Source organism: Caenorhabditis remanei, chromosome II, assembly GCF_010183535.1.
Source record: "Caenorhabditis remanei strain PX506 chromosome II, whole genome shotgun sequence".
NCBI classification, from domain to species: domain Eukaryota; kingdom Metazoa; phylum Nematoda; class Chromadorea; order Rhabditida; family Rhabditidae; genus Caenorhabditis; species Caenorhabditis remanei.
This window is the reverse complement of record NC_071329.1, coordinates 6149494-6164989: the sequence shown is the minus strand read 5'-3', so window position 1 is coordinate 6164989 and position 15496 is coordinate 6149494. Positions and strand designations below refer to the sequence as shown.

Genomic DNA, 15496 nt, shown 5'->3' with positions numbered 1-15496 from the left:
GTAGGTGTGAAAAAAGGGAAAACTGGTTGAAAGTGAGCTGAATCCGGTTTTTAAAGGGGCCCGAGGTGTCAAAATGCCTAGCAGCGGGACCCACTTGAGACTAGTATCCAAGTAATGGTGATTTTATGTGGAGAAGAGGCAAAAAGTGACGTGGGTATACCTTGTGGTGATGGGAGAAAGACACGTGTAACTAGTCGAACTACTTTCACAATTCAAAATGATGTAAGTTTTATGTTTCAGAACCAATCGGCTCTCTGAGTACGGTTTTTTTCAAAAATGCACATTTTTAAAAATCGAATTCTGACTAGCTTTTGGATTCAGCCAGTACAGAGTTTCCTTTAGAGTTCGGTGAGAATGAACTTTCTCCATAGAAGACTTGGGCTAAGGTTTAATAGTTAAAGTAACGCAAATGTCACTACAAACTATGAGAATGAGATAAAAACATTCTTCATTATAGTTATAGACCGTGTTGTTCACGGTATACAGACAGTTACAGTCTAGATCACTTACAGTATACTGGCCGTGTATAATACAAAGTAAAGTAAATAATTATTAGGAGTGAAATCATTCAAAGAAGTAAGAAAATAAAAATTGTATAAAAATATAGAGTCTCCAAAACGAATCGAGCCCATTTCGGCGATGTCGCTTGGCAACTCGTTATGTCTCATGCGCTTTTTTGAAAGTGTCCTGCGCTCTGGGTGGTCTCAACAGTGGTAAAACCGCGATTGGTTGAAACAAATTGTAGTAAGATTCAAGCTTTTTCAAATGAACAGTTTAGATAATTAGAGGGTATCAAAAGTAACAAAAAGGCTAGCCGGCTCAGTTAGCCATCAAATTAGTAAAATTGTGTACTTTACGCTTTTGGCATGATCACTTACCATGACTGGCACTGGGAGAGGTGGCAGTGATTGAAGTGGTAGTATCAGTAGTGCTAGAAGAGAAGGTGTATTGCTAATTGAACTAGTAACCGTTGTAGGTGTAGAAGTCTCGTTTGTTGCAATTGCCGATGGAGCATCATTGCAACACTCTTCCTTGTAGAGAGTGCTGATGAAGGTGTCAATAGAAGATGTTTTACTCCATGTCAATGAATCCGTAGTTCCCAGCAGAGCAAGACATTCGGGAGTACAACATCCTCCGACAAATTTTTGCCTAACGTTTTTGGTATCCGTGTACTCGAACGTGTCTTCCAAGTGCATACAGTCCCGGTTTCCATTTGGTTTACAATAAATAAAATTCGGTAGAAACAATATGAATAACAAGATCTGCATATTTCAGTTTGTGGGTGAATTCGTAATTGTAAAAAGTTGTAGAATAAAGAATAAAGAAACAAGAGAAAAACGAAAACTCGGTTGCTAGTCAAAAAGTCGTAAAAAGTGATCCGTAGAAACAAGTCTAGTAACTTTCTTTCAAGTGTGCCGCTAGTGAACGTTGCCTAATAGTTTAAGAAAATAACATCAGGTGAGCCCAGAGAGATTCAGATTCGGATAAGGAAAAGAAAAAATCTCAAGGTTCAATTCAGGCCCACCTAGCTCCTAGAAAACCATATAATTTTTTCCAAGCCTAACAGTCCTTCATTATTAAACTCGCACTCTTAGATTGTTTGAACACAAAGTCTAAACTATAATAGTACGATAGAGCTTGATCAAAAGGACTCACCCTTACTTGAAGAATCGATTACAGTAGTTGTAGAAGCCATTATAGGTGTAGTTGATTTTTCAGCGCAACCTACGCCCACTAAGTTGCACAACATCGATTTAGTAACAGTCGTACTTGGAACAATAACGGTAGTAGTGGTCAAAGGAGTACCCTTACTATCGCAATGTCCCTTGGATTTCAGAATGTTAATTATTTGTGTTCTGTAACCGATGTCATTTAATTTTCGCCAGTTTGCATCCCACGTTTGCAAGAAATTCAATGCTCTTTGCGTACAGCATAGTCCACCGTTTGACTCTTCAAGCCATCCACAGTTTAGCTTTTGATTCTTTATAGTGGTTTTGATAGTGCTGGTGACTGATGTTGTTGTTGGAATAGTGGTTGTCGTTGGAGTGGTGACAGGAGTAGTGCCGGTGGTAGTTGACATAGTTTCAGTTATCACTGCTATCGATGGAGTATCCTTGCAACATTGTAAGCTATACAACATACTGACATACCATGATGCAGGGTTAATTTCAGTTGGAGTTCTCCAACCAGGATAATGCTCTTCTAGACGCTTGAGACATGCAGAAGTACAACATCCACCGACATAGTTCCGATAGACATTCGCAAAATCTTTGTATACGAATGTGTCGCTCAAATAGCCACAATCCAAGACCCCATCAGATTGACAATACACGAGAATCGGTAGAAATAGAATCAAAAACAGAGTTTTCATAGCTTGGTAGAGTCGAAAAGGTAAAAAGTTGAAGAATGAAAGAGTTTGGGAAAGGGAGAAATCTCTGTTGCTAGTCGAAGAGTAGTAAATCCAAGAAATAAAACTAGTCTAAGAACTTTCTTCGTTTGGTATCGGTCGTAAACGTTTCAAGATTTTTTGAACTTTTGAGCAGAGGAAAGTGACATCAGATAATTCAGAAGATCACCCTAACTTGCTTCTGTCAATAACGCGCACAGGTTCAGCCCTCTCAAACCATTACCGGTAGTAGGATCCGAAAAATTACAAATCCCAATAAGAGTCATAGTCTCCAGAAGTTCGAATCGAGTATCTCCCGAAGCATCCATCCAATATGGGTCTGAAATCTCACAGTAGTCAACCGCACGTGAGTTGCAACACGTTCCATTGTATATCTGTGGGTAAGTGAGTCCTTCGACCCAAGATTCCGACAACCAGTAGCAGGAGGTGGATTGAGTTGAGATAAGGGGAAGATAGAGAAGAAGGAGCAATAGTAAAGGTAACATGCTTGGTAGAGTTGAAAATGAAAAAAGTTGAAGAATGACAAAATTTGGGGAAGGGAGAAAGCTCTGTTGCTAGTCGGAGAGTAGTGAATCCAAGAAAAGAATGAAGAGAAAAAGGAAAAGCGAGAGCTCGGTTGCTAGTCGAAAACTCGTAAAAAGTGATCCGTAGTAACAAATCCAGTAACTTTCTTTTAAGCGTGCCACGCTGCTTTTTTTCTGATTTTTGACAGAGTGATATCATATCAGCCCATATGTAGAAAGATTCAGTTTCAGATGAAAGAATGAAGTCTCACTGTTCCAGGTTGCTCTCTCAAACCATTACCTGTAGTAGAATCCGAAAAATTACAAATCCCAATAAGAGTCATAGTCTCCAGAAGTTTGAATCGAGTCTCTCCCGAAGCAGCCATCCAATTTGGGTCTGAACTCTCACAGTAGGCAACAACACGTGAGTTGCAACATGTTCCGTTGTAGATTTGAGGGTAAGTGAGTCCTTCGACCCACGATTCCGACAACCAGTAGCAGGAGGTGGATCGAGTTGAGATAATGGGAAGATAGAGAAGAGGGAGTAATAGTAAAGGTAACATAGATTATAGAAGGCAGATAAAAATGAAGATGAGTGGAAGGAATTCAGAAAAAAGAAAGCAAAATAGCAAAATAACTTTGAATCGGTTCAATTCATTCCTGATGAGCCCGGGATGAAGAAAGAAAAGAAATCAACGTCATGGGCGTCATAAATAAATGTAACAAAGCAAATGTCATGATTTTGCATCGGTTCAATTCCCTTTTGAAAAGTTCAAGATGGGAAAACACTTCGTCATTGGCTTTCAGTTTTGATTCAAAATAAATTTAGACAGCTGATTGCCTAAAGTTCAAATATAGACTTTATCAAAACCCTGACTCTCTGACCAAGCCAACTTTACCGAAAGAAGTTCAGAACTATCCCGAAACTCACTTTTAGTAGTTTTAGTAGTTTTGATACTAGTCGATGTTGTAGTTGTACTTGTCGGAGGATCACACAATCTTTTCTCATCCAGACTCGGCTGGTACAGACTTTTCCGATAAATTTCTGCAGTTTTCCATAATTTCCATCTTCCATTCAAAAAATCAATAGCCGCAGTGTTACAACACGCAGGTGACAACCAGTAGCATTCAAGTTTTGGTGTGGTTTGACAAAACACTAGGGTCGAGAAGATGGTAGGGTATAGTAGCAAAAGCAAGTGTGTCATGGCAGATGTGGTGTAATGAATGAAAAAAGAATACTAATGAAGAAAATATATGCGAAAATCATGTGCCGATTGCCTAGCAATCGGGGCTTTGAAGTCCCAAAGTCAGGCGGATGGTCACGAGCAGTTTCGGAAAGATGTGACATGGGAGATCAAGAGATCATTACATATTTAAGATCGCTACACTCTAGGAAATGGAGAACTTTATTTAAGATAGATACAGTACCGGTCTATAATTTAAGAACTTTGACCGTTTTCAGTTGAAACTACCCAACTTTGACAGTGTGTCATGGTAATACTAATTGTCCCATCAAGTAGATTTTTTAATGAATCATACCGAACAAAGGTAGATCTTCATTTTTTGTGGTTGACAACTTTTTTGCCCAAGCACTCTCTAGAAAGTTACATATCGACAAAGAAATTTCTCCATCGTCCCATTTCAAATATAGTGAATTTCGAGCTGCCTCTTACTTAAAATGACCATAACCCTCTCGGGAGTGTTCCTACAAAAAAATGGCCAACTACAATAATGATCTTCTACTTTTTCACTGTCCAACCCATACAAAATTGAGTTTATCGAACAATCAGGTAACACCGAAATACACTACCACAGAAAATAGCGAAAGTTGATAATTTTTTTAGCGGTACCGTAGATATGAAACACTGTCTCACCAAAAAATTCCCCTAAACGGTAACCCACCAATTTCACTCGTTGTCTCCATTTCCGTTGTGCTTGTCGATAAAAAATTAGTAGTAACAGTAGTAACAGTAGTCGATGTCACAGTAGAAGTTGTACTCCCTCCACAGACTCCACTACTTCTCAAAGATTTTATAAAATCAGCACGAGTTGCGTTTTGATCTCTCCAGTACGATCCATTGATTGAGTTCAAGTAGTCAACTGATTCTGGATTACAGCATTCCCCGCTATAACCAACCCAATTCCAGTTTTCAGATAACCAGTAGCAGTTGAATGGAGTAGTAGAGAGCTCTGTAGTGGGAGTAGTGGAGGTAGTGGAAGTTAGAACACAATATCCTTTGTCATTCAGCATTATCAGGTTTCGCCTTATCTGACTGTAATTTTGCCGCCATCCTAGATATTCCTGATCCATGTATTCCACTGCTGCAGTGTTGCAACACTCTCCATTGTAGGATTCATTAGCGGAAATATTGTATTGGCCCCCGAGATATCCACAATTGAGAGAAGTTGTTGAAGAGTTTTGGCAAAGAATGTTGGGAATGATGAATGTGAACGAGACCGCAATCAGCAGTAGGAAATTCATACTACGATAAGACAGCCAAAAGCGTTGGTGAAAGGAATAGAAATGAGAAAATGAAAATGCTTCGAAAAAACAAACGAGACTCTATTAAAATGCAATGAAACTGATGTATTCATATGGTATTGCTAGGTTACCCGACAGGAGTGCCGATTGACGGGAGCTAGTGTTTTAGTGAACTTGGGATGGGGTCAGAAATAGAAGACGTAGAAATTTTGTCGTTATTCACAAAGAGTGACAAACAGTTAAAAGTATACTCTAACAAGCTTTTGAAACAAAACCTAAATGGCTGGATAGTTCGAAATCTGAGGATTTCAAAAGGAAAACAGTATCTGAGGAAAAAATCGTGTTGTAAGTGTGTACCCAGTACTCCTCAGAAAATCAAGCCGGCTCGTAACTCACTTCAAACGCAATGAGCTTAAAAATATACCAAAATGTAGATCTCGTCGAGTCCGTGAGTCCGTATGTCCGTCGAGTCCGTATGTCCGTGACCTACTACGGGCCGGATGTCTATTCTTTAATATGCCGCGGGCCGGGCTAGAATGGCTTTTTGGCCATTTTCGCGTTTTTTGGCACTTTTTCCCGGCCCGCGGCACATTAACGAATAGCCATCCGGTCCGTAGTAGGTCACGGGCATAGAACTCGTCGAGATCTACATTTTTGTATATTTTTCAGCTCATAATATTCATTTTGACGCGAGTTACGAGCCGGCCCGTGTCGGCCCGTTTCAGCCCGGTTTGCAAGTATGAGAGAATCGATCATCCCTTATTTAGTCCACGTCGCAAGGCTCGGACTTTGACCTGATGACGTCACCCACTCCAGAACACCCGTCATCAGGTGAGATCCAAAGTACGTTAGAGGTCGTCCAGGACAGAACTCTAACGTCTCCCTCACTTCTCATATTATGTCCTAATTTCATTCTTCCAAGTCATACCCAAGCCGCCCCATTCTCCCACGGATGGGATATATCTGAAACACCATGGATAATCGATGAAAGCCGACATCCTCTAGGTCCACACACGCTTTCCCTCTCCATCTCCCGGACAACATGCTACCAGGCTCCTGATCATCGAATCTACATTCTAGCACGGACTATAAATGCCTCTCTTCCCTTTCTACCAGGATCTTTCCCTTCCGATTTTTATTTATCCACTTACCTGTTATTATGCTGAACCCGGGTCTTCATCTTTACTATTAGTACGATAGAGCTTCTTCAAAAGAACCCACCCTCACTTGAAGTCTCGATTACAGTAGTACTCGTCTCAGTAGAAGCAATTACAGTTGAAGTTGAATCTTTAGGACAACCAATCCCCATTAAGCTGCACAAAAACGATTTAGTAGTAGTAGTTTGTGGTACAGTAGTAGTGGAGCTGAGTACAATTGTGGTAGACCCAACGCAAAGTTGATTTTGATAGAGCTCTGACAAGTATTGTTGCAACTGAGAATTATTCTTTCTCCATCCCGGATGCTCCTTGTCCATGTACTCCAAAGCATCAGTGTTACAGCATTCTCCGTCATAACTGATACCGGATGAAAAGGTATATGATTCGCCGAGGTATCCACAGTTGAGGGAAACAGTAGGAGAGGATTCAGTGTTTTGGGAGAAGACGTTAAGAATAAAAAGGGGAGCTAATATTAGCAGAAGGTTCATTTTGAGGAGATGGCAGAATTGAAGATGCAAAATAAAAAAGAAGAAAAAGAAAAAAGTGTTGCGGATCTATAGAAAAAAGAATAATAAACATGTTTTGATGATATTGCCAGGTTACACCGCTTTCTCGCAGGCGTATTTGAAAATACATAGCCCGAAGTATAACGTTTGCAACAAGGATCCGGGGCAAATGAGCCAAGCAAGCTACATACTCTAACTAGGGAAGATAGTGGAGTCCGTGTCGCAACCACTTGTTGGATGGTGATGATTTGTTAAAGGTTTGACCTTTTTTTCTCAAATACCAGATCTCGGGTGCAAAAACTGAATATTTAATTCAAATCTGCGTGATTTCAGCTTTCCAGTGATATAGATCATGCCCCATATCTCTAATCTGACTCCATGATCTTCCCCAGTAAGTAAAGAAAATACTGGCTTGGCCAAAACTTCTCGAGAAAATAATAATACAATATGACTCTATAAATATTTCGAACAAAAATTTCCAACATACCATCACAAAGACCTTCATCATGTAGTCTATTGAAATACGTGGTACGCGCCCATGAGCTTGTTATCCAACTGGCTCCATAAGTTGTATTTAAGTAGATAACTGATCTCAGGTTACAACATTCGCAATTGTAATAAACATCATGTCATGCAATTCCAAGCCAATAACAATTGACTGGCTCTTTGGTAGGGGTACTAAGGCAGTAGACGTTAGGATTGATAGTGGTAACTACTACCACCAATAGAAAGAGTCTCATCCTTTTAAACGTGCAACCAATGAAATGGAGCAAATGTGAAAAAGAATAAGAAAAAGAAAAGAGCAAAAAAATAATGACGGAGCAAAATAAATATATTTAGATTGGATTGCCAGGTTACACCGATAGGAACGTGTTTTTTTGCAAAAAATTGTGCGAAAAAGTACAAATGTTGAACTTTTGCAGAATGGAGAGGGACGAAACTCGCAAACTACATATGATCTACATCGGGTGCATCTCCACTTGAATTTGTGGACAGCTACTATTGCAACACAGTTCTTAGAACTGCGCTCCACCGAAATCCCCTTGAGAAATGTCTCTTTTTCTCAGAGTCTCTTGATTTTGCACGCTACTTTTTTTGGTTTCGGTTGAGCGAATTTATAAAACGCGTGTCGTGATAATACTAACATTGTTCAAAACAACTTTTTATATTGCCTTTTCTATTTTACTGTAACTCTCTTGACATTCTCTACTAGACTTTTGATAGTATGAGCAACCATTCCTTTAAAAAATTAGTTCTGTATACTCACCATATTTTCTTGACGCCTTCAGGTCAACTTCGGTAGTGAGTATTGTAGAGGAACTTTCAGTAGTAGCAGTAGTGTCAATAGTAGTAGAAGTAGTAGTACCGCCACAGATATTGTTCTCGCGTAACTCTTTTATGTATCGTGAACGGTTGGAACCTTTTGTCCAGATGGAATCGTATTCTCCGTTTAAATAATTCACTGATTCCCAGTTACAACATTCACCATTATAAAAAGGGTCTCGCCATACATATTCAAGCCAATAACAGTTGAATTCTTCAGTACTGTGAAAAAAATAAAGTTTGGCCAAGGATTTTCAAAAAAAATTTTCGCGCCCAAAACGCTTTAGTGCATTTGTGAACTAAAGCGTTTTGGGCGCGAAATTTTTTTTTGAAAATCCTTGGCCAAACTTTATTTTTTTCACAGTAGTAGTGGTTTCTGGTACAGTAGTCGTAGAGGTTAGTACTGCAGTAGATTGCTCTACTGTGGAGTTACAATAACCTCCAGTAAACAATAGGAGCATGTATGTTTGCAGTTCCTGTTGATTGGTTCTCCACCCTGGATTCTCTGTTTCCATATAATTAACTGCTCCCGAGTTACAACATTCACCGTTATAAGTCATGCCCCCGACAGAAGTATACGAGTTATTCAGGTAACCACAATCCAATGAGGGTGAAGAAGTTGTAGAATCAGTACCATCGTTCTGACTGAGAATATCCGGTATGATAACAGTGATAGCCACTATCTTCAACAGAAGAAGGTTCATTTTGAAAAGAGAACAATTGAAGTTTTGAAGATGTGAAAGTGAAATGAAGAAAAGGGAGAAATGAAAGAGAATTTGGGGGGGGGGGGGGGATTGAGGCTCCAGCGAAATCTAATAAATTTCTATTAAGATGGTATTGCCTGGCGATGGGGCGCTGGAGCCAGGCAACAAGGGGAAGGCTAGTCGTGCGGAGTCGGAAACGTCAAAAAACAAAATAATGATAACAAGCCGGAACTAAGTTCAGGTCGTATTGCGACAGAGACGAAAAAAGTCTTACTCTAGCCTGCTTCGTAAAAATCTCATTTTAACTTCTGCACAGGTTATATTAAGGTAAAAAATATTTTCATATTTTTAGACATGTGCACACCCTTAATATGAAAAACTAGGGAGTCCCACTTTTTTCCAGCGCTACTTTTGATATTAGAGGCAATCATTTAGATATACCGTAAATACTGTATTATAACGGCACCTGTAATAGAACGGCACCTGTGTCATAACGGCACCCCATGTATACTCAAAATATATTTACTGTATATATTTTTATTTACTGATATATTTTTAATTTGCACTGTGTACCTAGTAGGGCTGTGCGGCAACAAGTTGCCGGTTGCCGAAAGTTGCCGAAATTGCCGAAGTTTTAGTTGCCGAGTTGCCGGTACAACCTACCATACTTTCTTGATGCCTTCGGGTCAGCTTCGGTCATGAGTATTGTAGAGGAACTTTCAGTAGTAGCAATAGTAGTTGTGGTTTCTGGTACAGTAGTCGTAGAGGTTAGTACTGTAGTAGATTGCTCTACTGTGGAGGTACTCGATATGTTACAGTCACCTCGGGCAAACAATTCGCCTAAGTAGGATTCCTGTATCCATTGAAGGGTAGTGAATCTCCACAATGGATGTTCTGTGTCCATGAACTCCACTGCATCCGTGTTACAGCATTCACCGTTATAAGTCATGTCCTTATAACTAAACGAGTCATTCAGGAAATCACAATTCAAAGAGGGTGAAGAACTTGTTTTAGTTGAATCAGTAGCATCGTTCTGACTGTGAACATCCGGAATGATAACAGTGATAGGCACTATTATCAATAGAAGAAGGTTCATTTTGAAAAGAAAACAATCGAAGTGTTGAAGATGTGAAAGTGAAATGAAGAATGAGTTTGAAGGAAGAAATGAAGGAAAATTTGGGGTATTGGGGCTCCATCGAAATCTCATAAATTTATATTTAGATGGTGTTGCCTGGCGACTCGGCATTGGAGCCAGGCAACAATGCGCGGCTGGTCATGCGGAGTCGAAAATGTCCGAAATCAAAAAATAACAACAACCCGGAACTAAATTCAGGCCGTATCGCGAAATAGATCAAAAAAGGTTACTGTATCACGATTACTCCAAAATCTCATTTTAACTTCTTCACAGGGAATCATAACTCATCCACGATGGGGCCAGGGCTACCAATGCAGTCGCGCTCTATTGACAAGAAGGGTAAATTTCTTCCGGCACGGTGGATGTTCAAACTTCTGTGCATAACGTAACGCTTTGGTAGCCCTGGCCTCATTGTGCTCATCGTTTCTAACACTCACCATTGTCACATAGTCCTTTAGCAACCAAACTGTCCTGGAAATTTGCACGCCGAGTCGCATTTGTTATATCTCTCCAACTGCTCGATGCATTGTTTGCTAATTCCACTGCTTCTGGAGTACAGCATTTCTCTTCAAGCCAGCCACAATCTAGTGTCGATACAGTGGTAGCTCCATCCGGACAGTAGCCTTGTTTAGTAATATTATCCTGCATTCTTGTTTGCCATACTGTGTCGGTAATTTTTTCCCATGTTGATACATAAGTGTTCAGGTACATGACTGCTCTAGGATTACAACATGACTCTCTGAGGTAGAAACAATTCAATGCAGTAGTTGTCGTAGAAAGTGTCGGGCAATAACCTCTTTCAGCAAGATGAATAATCAATCTGGCTTTCCATTCTGAACTAAAAGGTCTTGTCCAATTTGGGGACATCACGCTCAAGTAGTTCAATGTGGGAACACTGCAACAGGCGTCAGGGAGATATGAACAGTTCAGATCTTCGGTTGTGGCAGTTGTAGTTGTCACAGCAGAACATAAACCCATCGAGTAGAGCGTAGAGTTGAGTCTTGACCGGAAACTGTTATCTGTATTATTAAACCATTGCAATGATTGTCTTTTGGCAAAGTCAATGGAATCTTGGTTACAACAGTTTTTGTCGAGCCAGTAGCAGTTCAGAGTGGTGCCACAATAACCTTTCTGATCTAGATGGTTATTAATTTGGGCGTGATTTGAAGTTTCGTTTCTCCACGAGGGTGCCATAAAGTCAAGGTAAGAAATCGAAGCGGAGTTGCAGCAAGTGGCATTCAAGTAAAAGCAATTTATCGGTTCATCCGTTGTAGTCGAGATAACAAAGTTGGAAAAATTAGCAAAAAATAACAGAAAGAATATAAACTTCATGAAGCAGGAAGTCTCGTCTCGACCAAAAAAGAAGGAAAAAATGAAATGAAATCATGCAAGTCGAGCAAGTCCGAGCAAATCGGGGTCCCGAAAATGATGTCTTATGATTTGCGTTTTGTGCTGAGAGTCAACTACACTCCATTTTTAAATTAGATTTTTAACTTAAAAGTGCGAGAGAACTTCCGAATGTTTTAATATCCATGAATAATTGAGAATGTTTGGAAAGTTGATAGGATAAACAATATGTTTTGAGATCCCAGTTGGTTGACGGAATCCGAAATTTTTCGATTCATGTGATCTGGGAACATTGAGCTTCCAATTCGTGTTGAGTAATTCTTGGAAATTCAGACTCTACCAATACAACAAGCTGAATGATCGTGATCAATTTCAACTAGCATGGCCCTTGTCAAACAAAAAGCTTTCTAGCTCGATTAATTTTTGAGTTCTGCAAAACTTGATCATTTCTCAAAAATGGTGATTGTTAGTTTTCTAATCCTATAGGTTCCATCATGTCTTTAAATGTCAAACTTCATAAATCCCAACATTCATATTATTTATTTGGAATATCACTCAGCAACAGTTTTATTGATATAGCCATGTTCCATTGCTAAACATATAAGCACAAGTGAAACCAGAAAATTTGTCTTCTGGTACTCCTTCAAGATGCCACATGGCACTGGATGGAGAGCAGATCACGGTTTTCTCAAGAAATTTCTCCTCAGAGACGGTGAGCTGAAAATTAGATGTTAAATGAATAGAAAGAGTAGGAAAACTCACAATAGTATTGGTATAACCATCGCTGGAACCGGCAATTCCGATTTTATTTACTAAACCTCCGAAGTCGTTGGTAATTTGACATTCCATTGCGATTGGTTCGTCGCATTTGAAGCTTGGGCCAGTCACGTTGACAGTAACTCCTGGTCTAAGTGGGTATGGGCAGCATTCTGGAAGGATAGATAGTTGACGTGTTCTAGTTTCCAAGTTTCTTATTTTAAAAACGAAATGACGACGATTCTGGTAAGATATATACGGTAACTTATGATACTACAACGCCACGCGTCTTATAACCGTGTTCTACCGAAACCGAAGAAAATTGTGTGCGAAATTGAGAGATTCAGAGAAAAAGAGACATTTTTTCAGGAATTCCGGTGGAGCGCAGTTGTGAAAACTTTGTCGAGCTAATAGCTATCCCGGGGAAATCTCTAATGACAGTGGGTGTCTTAACGAGTGAACAGTTTTCCTATTCCGATATACTACTACAACGCTCCAATATTTCGAGCTTCTCAGAGTTTCTATCTGAACAATTCTTCTGAAATGGCCACGCTCTCCACTTACTGGCTGGCTCCTCAGTGACTGGTTCCTCAGTGATTGGCTGCTCAGTGATTGGCTCCTCAGTGATTGGCTTCTCAGTGACTGGCTTCGATGTAACCGGACAATTTTCCATTTTCCAATTTTCTGCTCCACCGACGCGAAGACCGACGACGACAAGAATAGTAGTCAGAAGCATTTCTTCTCCGTTTCTAACAGAACGAAATGTGATGTAGAAGAGACCGGAACTGTTGTTTTTATATGGCCCGGAAAGGTGATAAACACTTATAAATGCAATGAAATCGGCAATAATTTGTTAGTTATTGCTGGTGGTTGACGCTTGTTTTATTACCAACTTTTAGTTGGACTTTGATTTTTTGAAGTAGAAAACTACAGAGTTGCACCGGGCCGGACCGAAATCAACATTATTATCGACCCGCTCGGCACGGGTCGGCCTGCCCATTCGAAATTGTTTGATTCAATCATACGGTGAGGTGAATACGTATGATAATTTTTGCACTTTTACCCTTCATTTTCAAAAAATGTCAGAATACTTTGTTAGAAAATGAGTACCCATTTTTGAATCCGGGCCGTCCCGAATTTTTAACAAGTCTGGAATACTACAATTGTAACAAAAAGATTTTTGAAAAATGAGTTTATTTAAGCTACACGGATCGATAAAAACGAGGTTAAAATTAGCTAATGTACTTTACAATGCGGAGACTTTTCTCTAACCGTAGTAATATCCGGAAGTGGTCGAATAGTCTCACAATCAGCAAGGGAAGAGCAGAGAATGGACACAAAACTTGGAAAATAGGTTTAAAAAGTGCATTCCATACATAGACTTTGACCATCCATAACTAGCTCGAAACAGATTTTCAGGGTTTCAGATTATTTGAGTTCCGCGAAATTTGATCATTTCTCCGAACGTCCCTTAAAAGGGGACACCGGTATTCCAAGAATTGAAGTTTTTATATGAATCGACTCAGAATTTTGCGGAAAAGAGAAAAGTCTCTTGGAGCCGGGTCCGAAAATCAGCCTAAAACGAGTTATGCGGCCTCAAAGTGTCAAAAAAGACTCAAAGTTCTCTCGCCGTGCAGTTTTCACATTTTTCTTTGCAATTCAACGTAAAATTGCACGGCGAGAGAATTTTACGTTAAAATACATAATATGTCATTATAATAAAATGTTGAAATATAATGAAAAAATCCCTTGCGAGAGTCTTTTTTGACACTTCGAGGCCTCATAACTCGTTTTAGGCTGATTTTTGGACTCGGCTCCAAGAGACTTTTCTCTTTTAAGCAATGTTCTGAGTCGATTCATATAAAACTTCAATTCTTGGAATACCGGTGTCCCCCTTTAAGGTTTTCTAATGATATATGTTTCATCATGTCTTTAAATTTCAAACTTCATAAATCCCAACATTCAAATTATTTATTTGAAATAATAATCAGCAGCAGCTGTTTTTTAATAAAAAACATATTGCCATGTTCCATTGTTCAACAAAAAAGCACAAGTGAAACCAGAAAATTTGTCCTCTGGTGATCCTTCAGGATACCATTTGTTATTCGATGGAGAGCAAATCACGGTTTTCTGAACTCTGAATTCCATGGCGGCGAGCTGAAAATGAGAATTCATTAATTTAATAAAAGGAGAAGGAAAACTAACAATGGTATATTTTGAAGTATCACTTCGATCCTTGAAACCAGCGATTCCGACTTTCTGTGCGCCATCGTTCGGCCAGGCACGTGCACAATCAATTCTGATTGGTTCGTCGCATTCAAAGTCATTCAGAGTCACATTGAGACTGTTAACTCCTATTGCACTTATTGGCCATTCGCAGCATTCTGGAAGGATAGATAGTTGACGTATTTTGGGGGTGTCCTAACGAGTGAACGGAATATCGGAGCATCGTTATATTATCCATGTACGGCCACGATGATCCAATATTCCGAGTTTCACAGAGCATGTCTTGACCCGATCGAACCAACTCACTATCTGCTTCAACTCCGCCGAAGCAAAGGCCGACGACTACAAGAATAGTAGTCAGAATCATTTCTTTTCAGTTTCCAAACGAAGAAATGTGATGTAGAAATGAACAGAGCAGTTGCTTTTATACGGCCTTGAATGGTGATAAAACAGTTATGAATGCATTGAAACCGGCGATACATTGTTAGTTATTGGTAGTGGTTGTTGATTGTTTTATTACCTATTTTAGTTGGACTTCGATTTTTGGAAGTAGCAAAGTACAAATGGGACAAGTAGTAAAAAATGTGTTTGTTGATAAAATGAAAAGCTACACGAATGGATATCAACCGGATTAAATAGAATTTACGTAGTTTTATAATGCGGTGTTGCAAAGCTGAAATTTTCTGAAGTTCGAATTTAAAATCATTTTTTGCTTACCGTAGTAATATCCGGAAGTGGTAGAATAGTTTCAGCAAGGGACTGAAGAGCAGAGAATGTACACAAAGCTGATCCATTGGACATTGAACCTGGTTAGTGACGTCGGAGATCCCGGAATGAACTTTGAAATATCCCTTTCATTTTTGCAAAGCGCCCCTCTAAAATGTAAAATTTCGATCAAGAGCTCCAAAGGTCGAAATGAAAATGAAGTTTCAAAATTACATCCAAGCGAG

General features: G+C 39.5%; 9 protein-coding genes across 9 annotated transcripts; all 9 read right to left on the bottom strand.

Annotated features, from left to right (window-relative positions):
- Positions 1-830: 830 nt before the first annotated feature.
- GCK72_004831 (uncharacterized protein) lies at positions 831-1268 on the bottom strand (the record flags this gene model as incomplete). The annotated part of the gene is made up of 1 exon (XM_003098296.2): positions 831-1268. The coding sequence occupies one exon, from the start codon at positions 1266-1268 to the stop codon at positions 831-833; it is 438 nt and encodes a 145-aa protein (XP_003098344.2).
- A 374-nt stretch (positions 1269-1642) lies between these two features.
- On the bottom strand, positions 1643-2371 carry GCK72_004830 (uncharacterized protein; the record flags this gene model as incomplete). Its single annotated transcript, XM_003098298.2, has 1 exon — positions 1643-2371. One exon carries the CDS (start codon positions 2369-2371, stop codon positions 1643-1645), a length of 729 nt encoding a protein of 242 aa, XP_003098346.2.
- Positions 2372-4780: 2409 nt separating this feature from the next.
- On the bottom strand, positions 4781-5392 carry GCK72_004829 (uncharacterized protein; the record flags this gene model as incomplete). The annotated part of the gene is made up of 1 exon (XM_053724907.1): positions 4781-5392. One exon carries the CDS (start codon positions 5390-5392, stop codon positions 4781-4783), a length of 612 nt encoding a protein of 203 aa, XP_053589101.1.
- Positions 5393-6599: 1207 nt separating this feature from the next.
- On the bottom strand, positions 6600-7037 carry GCK72_004828 (uncharacterized protein; the record flags this gene model as incomplete). Its single annotated transcript, XM_053724906.1, has 1 exon — positions 6600-7037. One exon carries the CDS (start codon positions 7035-7037, stop codon positions 6600-6602), a length of 438 nt encoding a protein of 145 aa, XP_053589100.1.
- A 1640-nt stretch (positions 7038-8677) lies between these two features.
- On the bottom strand, positions 8678-9082 carry GCK72_004827 (uncharacterized protein; the record flags this gene model as incomplete). Its single annotated transcript, XM_053724905.1, has 1 exon — positions 8678-9082. One exon carries the CDS (start codon positions 9080-9082, stop codon positions 8678-8680), a length of 405 nt encoding a protein of 134 aa, XP_053589099.1.
- Positions 9083-9716: 634 nt separating this feature from the next.
- On the bottom strand, positions 9717-10178 carry GCK72_004826 (uncharacterized protein; the record flags this gene model as incomplete). Its single annotated transcript, XM_053724904.1, has 1 exon — positions 9717-10178. One exon carries the CDS (start codon positions 10176-10178, stop codon positions 9717-9719), a length of 462 nt encoding a protein of 153 aa, XP_053589098.1.
- A 465-nt stretch (positions 10179-10643) lies between these two features.
- Positions 10644-11411, bottom strand: GCK72_004825 (uncharacterized protein; the record flags this gene model as incomplete). Its single annotated transcript, XM_003098254.2, has 1 exon — positions 10644-11411. One exon carries the CDS (start codon positions 11409-11411, stop codon positions 10644-10646), a length of 768 nt encoding a protein of 255 aa, XP_003098302.2.
- Positions 11412-12131: 720 nt separating this feature from the next.
- On the bottom strand, positions 12132-13056 carry GCK72_004824 (uncharacterized protein; the record flags this gene model as incomplete). Its single annotated transcript, XM_053724903.1, has 3 exons — positions 12132-12281; positions 12327-12493; positions 12885-13056. 3 exons carry the CDS (start codon positions 13054-13056, stop codon positions 12132-12134), a joined length of 489 nt encoding a protein of 162 aa, XP_053589097.1.
- Positions 13057-14324: 1268 nt separating this feature from the next.
- Positions 14325-14913, bottom strand: GCK72_004823 (uncharacterized protein; the record flags this gene model as incomplete). Its single annotated transcript, XM_003098305.2, has 3 exons — positions 14325-14477; positions 14526-14704; positions 14853-14913. 3 exons carry the CDS (start codon positions 14911-14913, stop codon positions 14325-14327), a joined length of 393 nt encoding a protein of 130 aa, XP_003098353.2.
- Positions 14914-15496: the final 583 nt, after the last annotated feature.